Here is a 20,091-nt window from a genome sequence, read left to right as displayed (position 1 = left end):
GTTTTTACTTCGCTGATAAACAGATATATAATAAAGTTAAAAAGAAGAAATATAGCTTTTCTACCTTCTCCAAACATGTACATCTGTTTCTAATGCAAACAGCAAATCTGTCAGCAGCCTCTGGTGCATTGGAGACCATTTAAACTCTGGAATACGAAACATAGTTGTGCGTGGACCTGGACTAAACTGGCGTCGTTGTTCTTCTGTCATTGGCATTCCTCTAAATCCCAAGTCAACTCGCAAGTCTCTGTCTTGCTGGGTAACAGACCGACCTTGCACAGCCTATGTTAACAAAAAGTTCAAAGTTTGTGTTAAACATATGCAATGAATTCTAAAACTGCACATGGATAAGATTTGGAGAAGGAGGAGCTATAATTGGAGCTGAAAATAAAAAATAAAATATACCAGTAGTGCCATCCAGATAAAGTTGGTGTAATTTGATGTAGCCTCATTGAAACTACTCTGATTTACACCAGCTAACAATCTAGCCTCACATCTGGGCCTTCATTTCAGTTGTTTAGTGACATTTTGCATTTCAGGTTCCTCAGCGTACACCCTGAAGGGATTTTGTTTATAGTGTGTTTATTTTTGGCAAGTTGATCTTGACTAGATATTTTGAGGGGTGTGTGTGTGTGACACTCTATACTGTAACCCCCATATTTATATATAATTGTGATAGTGCACATAAATCATGCCATGTGAGATGTCAGGGGAAAGGTTATGATATGCTGAAAGCCATTGTTCTATATAACTATGGATATAATCAATGCATATGAAATAATAAGAATTGTATTGTATGGTTTTCACTAAAATATGCTGTGGGTTTGGGAAGTGCCCAGATACTAGCTCTCCAGAGACAACGACAAGGGAGGTAACTAACTCAAAGGCAAGTGCTGAGCAGACATTGTCCAGTAGAGGAGTTACAATTCAATGACTCACTCACAGGAGACGTACTGGGGTATTGCTTCACCTTGTGAATCAGCAATGGCCACCTGACATGCCTGGACTTGTGTTCTCCAAGCACATAGGACTAAGGGTATACACAAGAACACAATGGCCCCATGATTGGCCTTTTCTCTCCTCCCTACCCCACCCCGTCCCCCATCCCCAAACCTATGCTGCAAGCAACAAGGACACTCAGAAGACTGAAGACTCCAACAGAGGAGACTGGCCCAGGTGTCGAGGGTGAAACCTGGGTACTGTGAACTGCAATATCCAGAGGGGTGAAAAAAACCTGCTTTATCTAGATGTTGCCCAGTCTAATAGGATTTAGATTGCAAACTTATGTATATATATATTATTTTATTTTGGTAACCACTCTGACTTTTTGCCTATCATTTATAATCACTTAAAATCTACCTTTTGTAATCAATAAACATATTTTACTGTTTATCTTTACCAGTGAGTTTGCCTGAAGTATTTGCTAAATCTGCTCAGGTTTACAAAGGCTGGTGTATATCCACTATCCACTGATGAAGTGGTGAACTAATTAATAAACTTTCACTGCTCATTCCTGAGGTACAAGGCTGGGAGTTGGGGGGATTTGGCTGTGTCTTTCTCTGTGTGACTCATGAGTGGCTCCGGGAGCATTCATGCAATCTAGCTGGGTGTAGGGCTCCACATGTGGTTGTGCTAGTGATAACAGCACCCAGGGGAGTTTGCTGCTTGTCACTAGCAAAGCATTGTGAGACACAGCCCAGGCTGGAAAACTAACGAGGCACAGCGATCCCACAGTCCCAGGCTGCACCCCAGGAATCCCGTCACAGGGGTAGTAATTTAAATATATTTTAGGAGGATCATCATCATAGTCTTTTTTTTCAGAAGTACAAATCTAGCTTTCTAGGTATCTTGTACCAGATTATGTCTTAATTGAGTAAGTTTTCTGGCCTCCCAAGACAGCCTTTAGTGTCTCCTAGCTGGTGGCTGATTTGTGGGTTATATTGTTTTAATTTCTAGGTAGTCCTGAGCTGTTTTCCCTTGGTGAACAAACACAAAGGGAAAAAAAAGGAATTATTTAGTGTGATACACAAGATTACTGGGAGGAAAATTTTTACAGAGAAAGAATTTAAACTGAATGTTCGGAAAATCTTCCTAATGATGAAATCACTTAGACTGTGGAACAGACTCCCAAAAAAGCAACAACAGAAGCCAGATTGCTTGGGATTACTTTAAAACCAGACTAGACAACATAAAAGAAATTTTATTGTAAGGAATAATATTGCATTAGCTGAAGATGCATTGGGTGATCTTTTCTTTTCGTTTTTTCTATTCTAAACAAAACAAATTTAGAACAAGTTGCTTTAAATGGACAACATTTTAGTCAGTGGATTTTTTTTAATCACATTCAATTGCAAATTCCTGAATACTGCATGCCGATTGTCAGCAAAAGACATCTATGGTGTATTTATTTTTGCATTGTAAAAAGCAGAATAGTACAGAAACCCAGCTCTAAAATTCACTTGATCTTTAGTCTGAAATGTTGTAACCTCCGTTTTGAGAGCAGTAGAGGGACACATTGTTAACAGACCCGTTTGACAATTGAGTTAAGATCTAAATTTCTGCTGCTGCTGCTGCTTGTCTATTTTATATCTCATCAGAATAATTTTTACAGACTTGATCCTATACCAGTGAAGTCATGGGATTTTTACCATTGATTTGAATGAGACCAGGATCAGCTCCTAAAACCAGGGAGAGAACAGTAATTAAAATCAAGTGTGTGGGAACAAAAGGAGGTGGAAATTTCACCTAAAATGGAATCTGGAAATATCAAGAATATTTACACAATTTGGAGAGATCTTTCAGTCTTGAATTCTGTGGCCATAGTTTTCCTAGTGATTATATCTGTAATGTGGTTTAGTCTTTTTCTGTATCACATCAAACTGAAACAAGTATTTATAATAAACACTTAATTTTAGTAGTGTTTAGTACCCTCAGTAAGGATAAGGGTGCCATTGTGCTGGGGACTTCTAACTCCAACATAGATTAAAGACATGGTCCCTGGCCTGAAGAATTTACAATCTCAACAAAAGGCAACAAGTGAATTTATCAAAGGAGGGGGGAAGGAGGAGAGAGGAGAAAACAGAAGAGTAACAGTGACAAGGTAAGATAGTGTAGCTCTGCCTATTTTGTTATATCTCTATATGTATAGAGCTATATATAGATATTGATTAAAACAGGACAGAAGAGGAAAATATCCTTACATCCCTCTCCCTTTGATATTTTAACCAAAAAAACCTACACTCCACAATAGAAGCAATCTGTTCCCCATTACTCCCCTATTTCTCAGTCCATTTGCTGATTTTCCTGGAATCAGCCGTCTTTGTTTGATGATTTAGACTAAGAATAAAAACCATCTGGCAACTGAAAAATCAGAGTTTGAACAGCTTTGACACTTTCTTCTTCACTGAAGATTTTGGGGGCTTTTTCTCTATTATGCAGAGTGCCTTAAAATATGGGGGATCCTATACCTTGCTTGAGGTGCTGCAGTAATTTTGAGAAGGTAGGTTTTCACCAATTTGGGAGTTTGCATACAAAAGAACCCATGCCTCTCTCTCATAGCACTTGTCAATGCATAGGTCAATGTATTGTACCTACATGCCAAATGCAGGAAGTGGAGGAAGAGGCTCAGTACCTCTGTTCACTGAAGGTTAGCATTACTCTTTTTCAGTCTCCTTGTTAAAGGAACTGTTCTTCTCCCTGAACAGTGGGGGTAGATTCAGGGAAGCCAGAGTCTGTTACTTTGAGAGGAGTACTGTAGCTTTTGTGGGGAGGGAACTGCCTTTGGAAGCCCTGAATTCCCAATATCTGAGACACACCACTACAGATTCTGGACTACTACTTCATGCAGCAGTGTTCTTCAGAAAGACAAGGTAGCCTTAGATGTTTGATCAGATGATGACCATTGTGCTGCTACAGATATCAGTATTCCTCTCAAGGTGTTCCTGATGCTATGTTAAGTGGTTCCTGCTGCAAACTACTATACATAGCTTTCCCAGGCAGCATCTGTATCAGCTCTACCTGTCATCCCTAGTTTCAAGGGACTTGGTTGACAACCGAATCCATCTGACCACCTCCCTAGAGGAGTAACCTGTGTACACGGTTGTTTGCAGAAAGTTATTTGGTCATTTTAAAGCTCTCTCTAAATCAGACTCTCTTTTTGCCAAGTAAGTCATTACCAAGAATCCTTAAGTTGATGTGGCAATCTCAAGAGTGGCAAGGTGATGTCATCCATTTCTGCACTCTGGAGATTCTCAGCAAAGATCTCAGTGTCTTTCTGTAACACTGAATACAAGAGCCTCCATGGTGCCAACAATGTATGCACAATCCTGGAAGTGAAGTGAGGCTTGTCCTCCCACTTGAACAGCTTGAAATAATCTTTATCCTGTACCTGAGGATCAGGTAATTCTGGGACTGTCAGTATTCTTGTAAGGGGAGGGGCAAACTGAATTGAAGTGCTGTCTGTTGAGACACAGCCTCATGATGGTGGAGTGAGATCAGTGATGTAAAGCCTGGCCATGGAGGGAGACAGTAGGGCTGAAAGGTGGGCAGCAATCAGGCAATCCAAACTGGAAAGTGAGTTCCTTTTCCCATGCACGTGTGAATTGTTGGCCCAAATTGGTGATGTTTGCTAAAGCCATGCGGAGGGCACAGGAACTTACCCCTGTGCACAGCAGGTAAGGGGAGCAGCAGTGGTCAGGAAGGGAGGAGAAGGATAGTGGCTAAATGAAGTTGTTCTGGCCTGGAAGCTCTTAGAACTTCAGCGGGGCCAGCCTAGAATCTAGGAGGGGCTCTAAGTCTGGTGGGATCCTTGGCCCTACTGTGAGATCCGCAGAAGAGGTGGAGAATTTCCCAAACCCTAGGCGCTCCTGACCTACTCAGCAGAGCGCTGATTGTGTATCATAGTAAATTAGTTTGATCTGTTTTCTGCCTAGAATCCATAGCCATTAACAGGGCTTGGGAAGAGATATCTTGTCCACTACCTTGCTCCTTTTTTCCTGAGCATGATCCACTAGACTCCTTGAAGGAAAAGAAGGATTTCCAGTGGCTACCTTTGGTAGCCAGGTAAAGCTTTCCCAGAATAGTCCTCTGGGGTCTGAGAGAGTCAGATGTTGAACCCCTTATCAGAGACCCCAAAGTAGAAACACAATCACAGACTAAGGATGTGAATAATTCTCTTTGGGCACAGCCAGGAAAGCCATATACTGTGGGTGTTCCATTATCAAAAGAGTTTCTCTGAAGTTTAGGCACTTCTTTTCTCTACGGTTCTCTGTATAAACCTATGATGGAGACAGCAAGGACTGGTAATGATTAGGGCTCAGTGTCTGTCACGGAGCTCATGGAAATCACAGATTCTGTGACTTTCCACGACCTCCATGACTTCTGCAGCGGCCTGTGTGGATGACCCCAGCGCCAGCTGCTCAGGTGGCCCCGGGACAGTCTCACCAGCCACAGCGGCCCTGGGAACAGTCACACCAGCTGTTGCTTGGGCAGCCCCAGCAGCAGTCCCGAGGCGGCTGGAGCATCTGTGGTCTGCTGGCTCTGGCAATAGTCCCTGGGCGGGCGGCCAGAGTAGCCGCAGTCTGCAGCCCCCAGAAGCTGGTGCTGTGGACCCCAGGCAACCCCAGCAGCAGCCCTCCCACATGACCCCCTCCAACATTTAGTCACAGGTTTTTTTAATAAAAGTCATGGACTGGTCACAGGCCATGAATTTTTATTTATTGCCCATAACCTGTCCATGACTTTTACTAAAAATACCCGTTACTAAATTGTAGCCTTAGTAATGATGAGATAGTAAGGCTCTTATATACCACCAAAAAAGTTTTGAGTACTGTCTCCAAAGTTGGAACTCTACCCAAACACTGGTTGGCACGGAGAAACAAAGAGAATTAAACCATTAAAAACAGTGAAGAAACACTGGAAGTTATATTTTATTATACTCTGTCTTATAAAAAAGCCTAAGTAAAATACAGCGTGGTTGTAGCCATGTTGGTCCCAGGATATTAGAGAGACAAGGTGAGTAAGGTAATATCTTTTAATGGAGCAACTCTATTGATGCAAGAGAAGTGGGTCCAATAAAATTATTACCTCACGCACCTTGCTTAAGTAAAATACAAACATTTCTAGCCTTAAAACAGAAAAAAAGAATTTAGATGCGTACAATAAACCTTTATAATTATTAGTCACATTGTCCACAAGAAATAAATCATGTGGGCTAATATAGTTCTCCAGCAAAGTTTTTAAAAGTAATATTCCATAATTGCAATGAGTGAGATTTTCTTATAGTAAAGTAAGATCATTAAATATGGACCACCCATTTTGAAAATAAAAATGTTTGCAAGACATACTTATGCTATGATGGTAAAGAGAATACCTTTAAAAGTTGGCCACAGCTGTGATTAGATATACTTTTGTGATTGGATTAATTATCCTGTAATCAAATACATATATGTCACATACTGATATAATTATAGCACCTCTAACTTACTTGGGTTGTAGTAGTTGTCTGGATCTTCCTTATCTCCTTCCCTGCTTCTTTACCATCATCAGATCTTTCTGTATCTGATATTATACTTCCTGCATCAACATTAGGTAGACTCTTGCTACCAGAAGACTCTGTCTCCAGGGTTGTAGCAGTCATCTCAGCATATTCTAATCCTTTGGATGATGAAGCTAACTCCCTTTCAGAAAGGCTGCTCATTCCATCTGAAGTTGTATGAATCTTGAACTCCTTATCCTCTATTATACTTGAAGTACATGTTATATCTACACTACCAGTCATGTGAGCAAGCAATCCAAGATCACCACTCACACCAAGATGCATTTGAGTCTCTTGTACATTTGGAATAGTAATGTGATTACTGGAAAGTTCAGGTAGAAGTTTCTCTTCTTGGTTGGGTATTTTATCAAAAAGAAATGAGGTATTGTTAGTAGAAGGTTCATCTTTCTCATCAGCCAGTGTTATCAAAGGCCCATTATCCTTCTCTTCGCTTTTCTTAATGATACCAACACTACCATGGACATTGTTTTGGAGTTTCTCAACAGCAGCACTATATACATTATCTAAAAGGGATTCAACTTCCACGAGGGCACCATTCTCTCCAGTTACCAGAGTCTCTGGTGATAAATCCATATCATCAAGCTTTACTTCTGTAGCTTCTACCTTTTCAGCTTTTATATCAACTAACAGATCATGAACCTCAACATGTACACCCCCTCCTGGTCTATCTGAACTTCCAAGCACATCATCTGACACCTTTGTAGCCATGAGCAAGTCCCTGGTATCTGTGCTGACAGGGTAATCTGTTTCACTTTCTGGGCTTTGGCTTTGTGAAAGGTCTTCTATCTCTCGAATTTCCAGTCCACCTTTTGCTCCTGTTGTCTGAGATGAAAGGCCTGAGATAGTGCTCACATTCCCCTTTTTCCCCTTTTTTATGTTCTCTTCCTCTTGCCTTTGATATTCTTCATACATTTTTGCTAGATACTCCTTGTGAGCTTCATAGGTGACCTTAAATGGAACATGACAGATCATAATTTCAGAGTAAATATATACTTTGTTAATTTAGGGGGGAATCAATAGTATAATTAATGTATAGTTCATTAAAGATTTCACAGTAAAGAACTCACACTAATAAAGAAAAATGCTAACCTATCACGTCCTATGCTATCCACAAGATGGCACTGAATCACTTTATATTGTATCTACTGTATTACTGACCCCTTTGGCTTAGGAAGATATTGGGATCAACAGAAATGCCAGAAACTAATTCTTACCTTGGAATGTGCTATAGAAAGAGTATCCACCCAGACCCTCCAGCCTCCCCATTCATATTTTATTGCATGGTACAAGAGAATACGGAAGATGTTGTACACCATCTCTGTGATTTTCTGTTCTTCGGAGTTCTTAGGGTTAATATATCCCAGAGAAAACATCCAGTCCTGCCACACCGAACACTGAAGTAAACATCTAAAGAAAAATAATTAGTTCAAAATATATCCAAAAGAAATTCAACTTTTTTTTCATTTTTTTTAAAATTCAGATGAGAAGAACAGGATGAAAAAAACAATTTAAATAGCCTCTCTCCTATGAGCGTCAATGTAATCTTAATAGAGCACTTATTTTTGTTTTAAATTCAGGATCTTAAAATGTTGTTAAGTTAAACATTGTGAACAAAACAAAAATATCTATCACTGATTTAAAATTAACTACCGGGTGTTCATACCATTTGTTTTAACCATATATTTACTGCACATTATGTAAAACTGCACAATACAATACTCAAGACTATTATCCAAAATTTGTTGTGTGTTAACAACATTGAGTGTGGCAACAGCTGACCTATTTCTGTTATTGGGAGAAATAATATTTGATTTACATACCTTCTGTTTTCACGACTATTACTGAAAAGTTTTATCATATCAGATAAAAACAAACGTCGAACTTCCATCAGCTCTGCACTTGGTGTGGAATTTTTTAACAATGTTGCCACCACTTTAAGAATCACTGTAAAAGAGCAAATATGTTACATAACACATTTTTAAATCCCATCCAAAAACCAGCTGTTGACATCATAAAATAAAAGTATTGAATAAAAGCCTATTTTCTTTCAAGGACTCAACATATTAACTGCTCTTGCAATCTGAAATAACACTTTCTTAAAAAAAACCTCTCGCCATTAATTTGAAACAAACATAAAATAATCTCCTTACTTGGATTCTGAATTTTCACTGTAGAATCTGGCTCTGGATGTGGTTTATGAACAACTTGAGTGCATACTTGTTCTGTCAAAATCTAAAACAAACCAATTATTTTTTACCATCTATTAATTTTATAGCATAAACTTCAAATTTCTATTTGACCTTATTGAGCTGTGGTTTATTATGGACAATGTGTGTGTTTGGCCTTGATACAAAAAAAACAAACAAAAAACCTTTAATAAAATAATAATGTTGATGCAATGATGCAAAGGAAAAAATAGATTTTAATTACAAACCAATCCTGAATGCAAAGAATCAAGTTTTCATTTCATATATTAACAAATAAATTTATTCTGGGAAAGCTATGAACTTTTTAAAACACTTTTTAACGGTCAAAGCACCCCTTCTCCCCTGGTTCCAATCCACCTTAATATCTAGATTATTTTAATTAGAGTTCAGTATCACCTCAGAACATTTTGCTGTAAAACTACCAAAATTCCACATATTTCCACTACAGATAGGTGTCTCAAATGTGAACATTTTATAAATGAAATCTTGGCTGACTTTTGTGTAATAATATTATTTTGAATATATAGACCTGTTCAAACCATATGCTGCCAAAAAACTGTATGGTTTCAGGTACTGATTCAAACCCTTATATCATGACGAAGGTTAAGGCAGGCCCATGACTGGACAGGTGAATGAGCTAGTATTCAGCACATCTCCAAAATTCTAAGTTGTTCCCACTAAAGTAATAATTATCTGCTGTCTTCTGGGTAGGGCTCGGGGCACCAACTTCAATAGGAACTGTTGGGTGCTCTACACTTTTGAAAATCAGGCCACTTATTAAGGAGCCTAAATACGGACTGAACAGCCTGACTTTTGAGATCCATTTTTAAAAATCTTCTCATATTCTTATGCCAAGGTGTTAGATGATATGGTGGTAGAAATGCCTGCACCCAGTTTACCCTAGAGAATACATTGTTGGCACCTTCTGTAAGGTGGGCAAGAAATTTCCTATCATAGAGAAGATTAAGAAGTGGTTAAAATAGTAGTCCATGACCAAGAGCAGCCTCTCCCAGAAGACACAAGTATAAAGAAGGGGCACGTGGAACCTTTAGCCTGTAGGGAAGATCGGGGGTTGAAAGTATGTGTTGGTCAACTATCTGTTTAGTTGCGAAAACTTTGTCATTTCATAATTAAACAATCATATTTCCCATTTTGTTCACCATTGTGTGGACTTTGGGGTTTCATATGAATATAAAACTTTGAGCAAAACTCATGGATTTTGGAAATCAGTAAATAAAACCCATCAGATTTTCTTCAGTTAAACTGTACAAAGAACTACTCAGTTGGTTTTGTCCTGTTCTAATTTTTAAGACCTACATACAGAAGCTGAAAATATATAAACTAAATTAAAGAAAGCCACAGTAAACAGAGATTTATATACAACTATGCAGCATATGGCTCAATACACAAAGAATCCTGTAGAGAATCTAAAAACTTTCAGCATGAGGATTAAATTAATGATGCTTGGTGAAACTGTGCAATGAATTTTGAATGGTTAAAGTACAAATCCCAGTTGGAAAAACTGACCTGAGTCTACTGAATCATGGTGCTGGTTAAATAAACTAGTTTTATTATTTAAGTTTAAGATTCATTAAGGAATAATGGTAAGAAATGTAAGAAAATATTTTTACAGTTGGTAGTAAGGACAAAAACCAAAAAAAAACAAAAACCACCACCCCTGATGAACAGTACAGTCTCTCCGGAACTGCACCGAAGTCAGGGGAAATGTTCTCTACTATATCAAAGCTTGATGATATTGACAACTAAATTGGTTCTTTGGAGTGTAGGGAATATATATTACTTTTGTAACGTAAAAAATGCAGATTCTTACTCTCTTAAGTGGTTAGTGATATGTAAACTATTATGTAGTTTTACTATGTACAGTTAAAACTCATTGATTTGAGATCTACCATACCATTCTCTCACTAGAAGGGAAAACCTATAATGGCAGCAGACCGTAAAAGAGACCCAGTTTGGGAATATTTTAATGAAGTTCCTCTACCTGTGGGTAATACAGACATGCATGCAAAATGCAAACAGTGCAACAAAGAAATGCAAGGCCTGGTTGCCCAAATGAAACAACATCATGAAAAGTGTTCCTTCTCAGCAGGAATCCGCGTTGAAGATGATGAACGGAATGTCTGAACATGCAGGATGTTTAGGTTGGTAAACTTTTTTATTTCATACTTCTTTCTTGTGGACTGCCTGTCTTCCTTTTTAAATTCTCATGTTTCAGTTCACTAATGATCCAAATTCTATTTCAAAACATGGCAAGCCCATTTGTTAACTGGTAATCAAGCTTGTTCCGGTTGTAAATATTTAATATCTTTGTTTACATAGAATCTTTTTATCATCACCAGTCATTTAGAAAACACCACAAATGCATGTGACACTTTACAAGAGATAGCAGAACAAAATCCCTGTCTCAAAGGCTTACAATACAGTCTTGGGGCAAATATCTTTTACATATTATGTAACCTTTCATCTCAGTTCTGATCACATGCAATTATGGTACCTGAAAGTATCTGAAACAAAATCATTCAATTATTTTAGATCAGCCTCTCCTGCAACTTTGAACTTTTATCAAAGAAATGTAGGCACTGCTATATAGTAAGCAAGAGTCTTCACTGGGTCATTTAGCATCACTTACTTTCAGAAGCTTATAATTATGACAAAAATGTGTGTGTTCAGGATCATCAAAGGTCAATATCATATTTATAAATCATAAGAATGATTCAAGTCAACTACCATGTTTCATGAACTGAGCACATTTACACACTCCATATCTACGGCCCCTTATTCTTCTGATGCATGCTTGTAACTCTGAACAGAAAGTTAGTAGTATTAAAACACAGATCTAACTGAGCATGAGAGACACAACAGTTCAATTATCCCAACTCAACTGTCTCAACCTAAGCAAATTGTCTTGCGTTTTTTCTAATTGGAGATTGATATAGCTAATCCCATCAAACTTTAAAATTTACATTGCAATGGTACAGAAACATACCATGGGGTTTTTTGTGCCAACCTGAAAACTTTTCTGACAGCTTACCACAAAAAGATGAATCAGCAATTTGGTAAGTCCTTCTGGCTTCATAAAAGGAGTGTGTGTTTAAGGCCATAACTAGCAATTCAAAAGCAAGTAAATTCAAGAGGTTTGCTTTCTGGCCAGATCCAAAAAACTACTGCAGAATATTTCTCTCACTCCCTAGGAAAAGAGCTTGCATATTATTACTCCATATTATTTCTCATTTTACAGTGGGAAAACTGAGAAAATGAGATTTTCCTGAGGCCACACTGTGAATCACTGGCAAAGCCAGGATTAGAACTCAGTAAAGGAAAGTAATGTTAATGTAACTAGAGGTTCTTGAGATAAGTGGTCCCTTTCTGAATTCCACTGTGGGCACACTTGTGCTCCATGTACCGGAGACTGGAGAATATTTGCAAGTAGCGTCCATTGATCTGTGCTCCTGACCTCCTCATGCTCTTTACCAAAGGAATAAGGGATGAGGCGGACTGACCACCTCTCCAGTTCCTTCTGTACTATGAAGTCAGTCATGAACTGATGCAGAGGGGCAGGAGGGTGTGTAGTGGAATACAAATAGGGAGCACACATCAAAAAGAACTCATTACAATAAGGTAAGTAACTTCTTACCTTTCTTCTTTGAGTTGTGGTTCCTATGTGTATTCTTCTGTGGGTGACTGACAAGGAGTACTTAAAGAGGAGGTGGATGGGAGGATGCTTGTGGTATAGCTGCTTGCAGGATTAATGTCCCAAAGAATGCATCAGTGGCAGAGTCCTGGATTAAGGTGTAATGTCTTATAAATGTGTGGATGGATCTCCATGTAGCTGCTCTGCAAATATCAAGAAAGGGTACCTCTTGAAGTGATGCTATTGAGGTTGCCTGAGCCCTTATAGAGTGAGCTCTTACCCATGTGAGGGAGGAAGCTGTGTCAACTGAAAGCAGGATACAGCTAGAGGTCCTGTGAGAAGACATGGCTTATCCTCATACTTGTTCTGCTATGGCAATGAACAGTCTAGGTGACTTCCTAATATGTTTTGTTCTCTTCAGGTAGAATGCCAATGCTCATCATAGGTGGAGGGAATGAAGTCTACACACCTCATTAGAGGCATGGGGCTTTGGGAAAAACACAAGTGAATTGACTGGTTTCTGAAACTATTTTAAGACTGGATTTTGGGTGTAGTAATCGCAAGACCTTATCCTTATGGAATATTGTGTTTAGTGCTTTTGGCACTCGCTAAACCTCCCATAACATAAAACTGCTAGCTCTGTGTTCCATTTCTTGCCTATCAGTGAGGGTTGCCTTCCTTGTTGCCATCACCTCAGCCAGAAGAGTAGCAGTACTAGGCACCTTAATGGTGGATGCACCTGTCATAAATATAAAGGGAAGGGTAAACCCCTTTGAAATCCCTCCTGGCCAGGGGAAAGCTCCTCTCACCTGTAAAGGGTTAAGAAGCTAAAGGTAACCTCGCTGGCACCTGACCAAAATGACCAATGAGGAGACAAGATACTTTCAAAAGCTGGGAGGAGGGAGAGAAACAAAGGGTCTGTGTCTGTCTATATGCTGATCTTTACCGGGGATAGACCAGGAATGGAGTCTTAGAACTTTTAGTAAGTAATCTAGCTAGGTATGTGTTAGATTATGATTTCTTTAAATGGCTGAGAAAAGAATTGTGCTGAATAGAATAACTATTTCTGTCTGTGTATCTTTTTTGTAACTTAAGGTTTTGCCTAGAGGGGTTCTCTATGTTTTTGAATCTAATTACCCTGTAAGATATCTACCATCCTGATTTTACAGGGGGGATTTCCTTATTTCTGTTTACTTCTATTTTTTATTAAAAGTCTTCTTGTAAAAAACTGAATGCTTTTTCATTGTTCTCAGATCCAAGGGTTTGGGTCTGTGGGAAAGGGGGGGTGCAAGTGTTGGGAGGATTGTTCATTGTTCTTAAGATCCAAGGGTCTGGGTCTGTAGTCACCTAGGCAAATTGGTGAGGCTTTTTACCAAACCTTGTCCAGGAAGTGGGGTGCAAGGTTTTGGGAAGTATTTTGGGGGGAAGGACGCGTCCAAACAGCTCTTCCCCAGTAACCAGTATTAGTTTGGTGGTGGTAGCGGCCAGTCCAAGGACAACGGGTGGAATATTTTGTACCTTGGGGAAGTTTTGACCTGAGCTGGTAAAGATAAGCTTAGGAGGTTTTTCATGCAGGTCCCCACATCTGTACCCTAGAGTTCAGAGTGGGGGAGGAAACTTGACAGCACCAAAGTAAGATTCCCCTTGGGGGACTGGTTTCTTCGCAGCTGGAAAGTTTCTGACCAGTTTTCAACAACCTGACTGTTATCGGGTGCTAAATATCAAGGAACCATCTACTGGGAGGTGACACACACTAATTACTGCTAGTGAACTTGCAGGGAGCTAAGGGAAAAGCCCATAATCTTGAGGATAAGAATATAATCCAAAATTGTGGGAATATCAAGTGCCTCTGGAGACGTATAGTTTTTCTGGGCCCAGACAGATGAAGGTTTCCACTTGGCTAGATTACATTTTCCAGTGGAGTCTTTTCTGTTACTAATGAGAATAATTTTCACAGCTTCAGAACAGGAATGTTCTAGGCTCAGTGCCCATCCAAATACCAAGCCATGAGAAGAAAGCACTGGGGTTGTGATGTCTGACCATGCCATTTTTCTGGATCAAGAAATCTGAAAAGATTTGAATATTAAGTGGACGGGAATGACATTTGTAGGAGGTGTGGAAAGCAAAATTGCCTGGGCCACCTGAGGGTAATGAGGATGACTTAGGCCCTGTCTTGTCAAATTTTCAATAGAACCAGAGATAATAGTGCAATGGGAGAGAAGACATAACTGAAGTGATTTGTCCAAGGTAGGAGAGGACCATTGCTCACTGGAGCAGTTTACTTTACCTTTCCTGTTTCCCATTGAGTGAAGATGCTGTTTATTACTGAATCATGTAATTCCCACTTGTGATAGGTGGCAAAAGGCCTGCTGAGGCTGTCCACCAGCACATTTTTGGTGTCTGGGAGGTACATTGTAGATAGGGTTAACGTAGTTCTGCATACAGTAGGTCCATAAGTTGACCCCTTCTATAAAGAGCAGTCTCTCCCTCTTATTTATATAGAAAACAGTAGTTATGTTGTCCGACATTATCAGGATGTGCTGGGATTGTGTGAATGGTAGGAATGCTTTGTTGTAGGGCTCTCAGTTCCAGAAGATTGATGTGCATTCTGGCTGCCAGAGTGATCCTAGTGTCATGTGATTGACTATGTGAGCTCCCCATCCTACCAGGGAGAGGTTTGTAATTATCTTGTTGGATGTGAGAGATAGAAATGGAACTCTTATGCACACGTGTCCAGCATCCCTCCACCATTCCCTCACTTGGAAGGAACTGTCCCTATGGTATTCATGCTGTGTGTGTTTGGTGTACATACCATTTGGAGCCAGCTTACCAGCAATAAAGGTTAAATCTGGGATATGGCCCTGGAGAGTAAGGTACATTACACACTGAAGTTTGTGAGTAACCAGGTCTATCACAGTGCCCATGGAGTGAAATCTGTGGGAGGTATGCCCTCACTTTGACTGAATCCAGTGTCAATCCTATAAAGTCTATGGCCTGTTTTGGAGTCAAGATAGACTATTCCATGCTTACAAATTACCAGGGATACTAGAAAGTGCATCAGTGATGAAGCTGACATTAAAACTTCCAGGTGAGACTGGCTGGTTAGAAGCCAGTTGTCTAAGTATGGGAAGACAGTGAAGCAGCCTTGTCCCAGCTGAGCTGCTATTATGAAGAACACTTTTGTGAAGATTCTGGGAGCTGTAGTGAGCCCGAATGGAAGCACCCTGTATTGATAGTTGTGTGGGCCCACCACAAAGCTGAGGAACCATCTGTGAGAGGGATGAATAATCACAATGAAAGCATATCTGTTTCATATTAAGAGCCATGAATCATGTGCCTTTTTGTAGGGATGGTATCATTGATGCTAATGTACCCATGTGGAATTTCAGTTTTTGAAATTGACACAGGTTGAGAATGGGTCACGAGCCTTTTTTCTTCTTGGGAATGAAGAAATAGTTTGAATAGAACCATTTCCCTCAATATTGAGGGGGTATCTGCTGTATTGCTCCTCGTTGGAGAAGAGATTGTACCTCGTGAAGGAGAACAGCCTTATGAGACTGGGTCCCTGAGAAGGGACAGGGAAGAGGTTTTGGAGGAGGGGGGCAGAGAAACTCTATGGTACAGATGTAATGGATATCCAGCATGTACTTGTCTGCTGTTCTCACTGTCCAGTTTTGGGAAAATTTTGCTAGTTGTTCCCCAATGAATCTTGGTAATAGGCAGAGATGACATCTCTGGTGTCATGTTAAAAATATCTCTTGGTTGGAGGGTGAGGCTGGGTAGCCACAGCTGAAGTGGAAGATGCATCTTTTGTTATTTGCAAGGTGGCTTGTATGGACAGTGATAAAATAATTCAGGTAATCAACTCATGATCTTTGACAGTACCAGTAGTTCCCGATCTTTTGGGTCTCAGTGTTTCATTTTAGGTAGCACCAAAGTCAGCCTCTGAGTCAATGTGGAGGTTGCTACTGAAGAACTTTCACTCCTATGAGTCTTTTGAACATGCCCATGCAGCTTAGGAGGACCTAATTTCTTATGGCTTGAGCATGAGGGCTCACCTGACTTGGACAGAGTCGAGGCAGGTCTCTCCCCTTAGATGGTCTATGAGGGGATCTGTTTTTATGTTTGTAAGAGTGTCTCTTACGCCCACGAGGGGGCCAGACAAAGGGCTCATCCCACTCAGTTCCAGAGTCAGACATAGAAGTAGGGATCTTGCTCCCTGCTGACACTGGCCAATGTTCAGGAAGGTCTCCCTGGCCGGGGTATGAATGGGGATTCATTGCCTGCTCTATAACAGGTTTGTGAAGTTGAAGTTTAGTGCCTGCTGAATTAGGCTGGGAAAGGAGGGTCAAAAATTGAATTTGGTGGAGAAGAGGCAACACTAATAATCATTGCTCACCAAAAAGAAGCGGGGGGAGAAAATGCAATTTTTGTAGCCCAGACTCTTGGGCATCCTCAAAATACCATTTTGGGAGCACAGGGTTTGGAGTCTAAAACTGGTCAACAAGATCAAAACACTAACAAGAAAAACTAAGAATAATTTAAAACTTTAAATATTTACAGGAAGAAGAGAAAGGATCAGCTTGGGACACTGGAGGTTTCTGACTCAGGCTTTGAGGTGGTAAGAAGGAACTGAAGAGGTGGATGGTCTGCCCCGCCTTGCCCCTTATAAGCTGGGTGTAGAGCACAAAGGGAGCAGGGACACAGGCACAGACCAACAGACACTACTCACAGGAATTCTTGGACCGCATGCCTACCTACAGTGGAATACAAATAGGCACTCAAAGAAGAACTCCTCACTCCCAGCTTTGTGCTCATTCCTCCAGATCACTGTGTCTTACTGCCAGAGGAGATGAGCATACACTGCTCCGAATTCAACTGCAGCTGTGAGCGTTCAGCACTTCTGAAAAATCAAGGTGTTTCAAATTGTGCACTCCAAAAATTAGGAATACACAATTAGTATGCCAAAACTTCGTTTAACTGGATTGCTCATCATATACAACGTCTGTGACATACGCAGAGTGACAATTGAGCCCTCTCAAGTCACAGTCACCCGCAACCACAACAGCAACTTTTCTCTTCCTGCAATTCTTTGCCTCATTCTGTACATACCTTACAACTTCTAAAGCAAATGACGCAGCAGTCCCATACACCACCTAACTCATTATCCGATTGTAATTCACCATACAATTTGTTCCCGGAGGCCCAGTACCAGGAGTTGCGAGGTTCCTATACTCTATGTTGCCACCAGCGAAGGGTATGGACCCCTGGGGTCATTTGGTGGGTCCCAGAAAAAGAAACAATAGCCCTAGGGATTTCTCCCACTGAATTTCAAAAGACTGCTGCAAAAACAGGTTTTAGAGCTCTCAAAGGTTTCTTTTATAAAGGAAAATTTTTAACAATCTAAATAAAAGATCATTTCTAGCTCCATCTATAATGCCATAGGCGTATGTAAAGCTTTACAGACAAGTTGCAAAAATTATAACAGTGCTTATGAAAAAAATCTAAACAAACATGATAAGTACTTGCTTGATTCAGAGAGGATCTTTTAAAATTTCAGATTTTAATATAGTCATAGTGACCTGAAGATTGGGATCTTTTAAATACAGATTCATATAAACATTTTTCTAATCATACACATTTTTGCAATAAATATTATTTGCATGTTTAAGTAATTGGTACCTCATAAAGTGTGTTATATGTTGTAACGGTCACAGTGTTTGTATGCAGCATCAACCTCTCTCCGAGAAGAGTGAAAAGACTATGGGTATGCATGATTTCAACCTTTCGTCTGGAGGAAAGAACATAAAAATACAAAACGTAAAACGGATTGAAGATTATAAGTAACTGCAAAACCAGAGAAGTAACATTTTTTTCATGCTATCAAAAAACATTTTACATCAAACTTTAGACTTTATAATATCTATGCTTTAAACTGTTTATTATTTCTTTAAGCACGTAATGTTGCCTATTACTTTAAGCTATTTCTGAAAATTCATTTAAGTTGTTCTGGCCATACTTAATGGTTGTGAGAATGTAGTTTTATATGCAGGATGTGTTCCTGTATGTAACCACCTGTAAACCTTCTTGCCCTCAAAGATGTTCATCACAGACACCTTTCTTTGGTAGAGGACAGACAGACTAGGCTGTACCCCTCCCCCACCAAATCTGTCAAGGATGTCCCTACATTGGACAGATGGGTGACTGATGAGCAACATGAAGTACTGCCTTTCCCTCACAGGACTCAGTGTTGTGCTTCCATATGTCTTCCAAGAAAGGTACTTTAACATTTATGGGTTTTATTACCATTGTCAGTCTCTGTGCACGGCTTTCTTTCATACAGACAATAAAACAGTTCTCATATATTACTGTTAAAAAAGTCCAGTATGAGCAATACAAAATTCTGAAGAGTTGTGAAATTCCAGCTGAGTGGAATACTGTTTTAGCATATTGTAACACAAGTCAGAACAAACTATACCTTAAAAGTAGAGAAGGAAGAAGCTCTGGTTCCCAAATAAAACATCAGGGAAATTCAGCCAATCCCCCAAATTGTATTCTGTTTAAACATGTATATAGCACCATAAATATGCACAGTACTTATTGTATAGTGCCATAAAACTACACAGAGCTTTAAGAAAAAAATATGGAAAATGAAGTGCAAACTCCCTATCCAGAAGCATTTACAATCTATATGGAAGAATAGGTACAATATGGATTAAAACAATATATAATGGATAAAGAGTGTTAGTGGTCATATCTAAAATGCTTAGAATAGAAAAGTTTTCATGACTTTCCTCTATGGAACTACAAAGGCAAGTTGGACAAAGTGTTCTGGTGGTATATAGCCAAATATCTCTAATTTATTAAATTCACAGATATTTCTGTCAATTTTTGCAAGAGAGATGAGAATAAATATAACATAGCATGCTTTTGTTATTTTTTTCAGACTTTTTTTAAAATTTCTTTAAAAAAAGCCACAGATAAAATATTAAAGTTGCATGGTTAACCATTAAAGAGTCAGGAAATGCAATCTTATCTCTGCCTCTTGTGTATATTCATTACAGTTCAGTCTTTAGTTTCATAATTACATACCACAGTATTTCTGAAATAATAATATATAATACAATTTTCAACAACTTAAATACATGCGTAGCATCTTGTAGTACTATGTACTGTTCTGTACATAGCAAGGAGTTCATGAGTCATTTATATGAACACAATACAGGTGTATGTAACATACTACAGATTGAGGATACAAAAGAATAATAGTGAAAACTTACTGGCTTATATATACTACATGTGTTCAAAGCAATATTGGCTTCATAGTTAACTGACTTCTCACTAACATTGCTCCCAAGGAAGGATTTGCTGCTCATTGAAAGAAAATGTATAGTACCAAGGCATTTTAAGAAGTTTTGTGAGCACCTATCTTACAAAGGAGAACTTGCATAGAAATTTGATGAGAACGGTCATACTGGGTCAGACCAAAGGTCCATCTCGCCCAGTATCCTGTCTTCTGACAGTGGCCAATGCCAGGTGCCCCAGAGGGAATGAACAGAAAGATAACCACCAAGTGATTCAGCCCATCACTTCTGGCAAACAGAGGCTAGGGACACCATACCTGCCCATCCTGGCTAATAGTCATTGATGGACCCATCTTCCATGAAATTATTTAG

At 39.5% G+C, this 20,091-nt stretch overlaps 1 protein-coding gene across 2 annotated transcripts in view; it reads right to left on the bottom strand.

The window, feature by feature from the left end:
• Positions 1 to 20,091, bottom strand: part of NBEA (neurobeachin) — an 867,588-nt gene that overhangs the window by 532,884 nt on the left and 314,613 nt on the right. For both annotated transcript variants that reach the window (XM_084617023.1, XM_084617024.1), the window contains exons 18-23: positions 18,098 to 18,206; positions 8,707 to 8,788; positions 8,377 to 8,500; positions 7,771 to 7,963; positions 6,485 to 7,504; positions 65 to 282 (exon numbers count right to left, since the gene is read on the bottom strand). In XM_084617023.1, the coding sequence (XP_084473149.1) occupies positions 65 to 282; positions 6,485 to 7,504; positions 7,771 to 7,963; positions 8,377 to 8,500; positions 8,707 to 8,788; positions 18,098 to 18,206 (1,746 nt within the window). The remainder of the gene's footprint in view (positions 1 to 64; positions 283 to 6,484; positions 7,505 to 7,770; positions 7,964 to 8,376; positions 8,501 to 8,706; positions 8,789 to 18,097; positions 18,207 to 20,091) is intronic.

The sequence above is a fragment of the Lepidochelys olivacea genome (assembly GCF_965140295.1).
Source record: "Lepidochelys olivacea isolate rLepOli2 genome assembly, chromosome: 1".
NCBI lineage: Eukaryota > Metazoa > Chordata > Testudines > Cheloniidae > Lepidochelys > Lepidochelys olivacea.
This window is presented reverse-complemented; position numbering and strand designations above follow the sequence as displayed.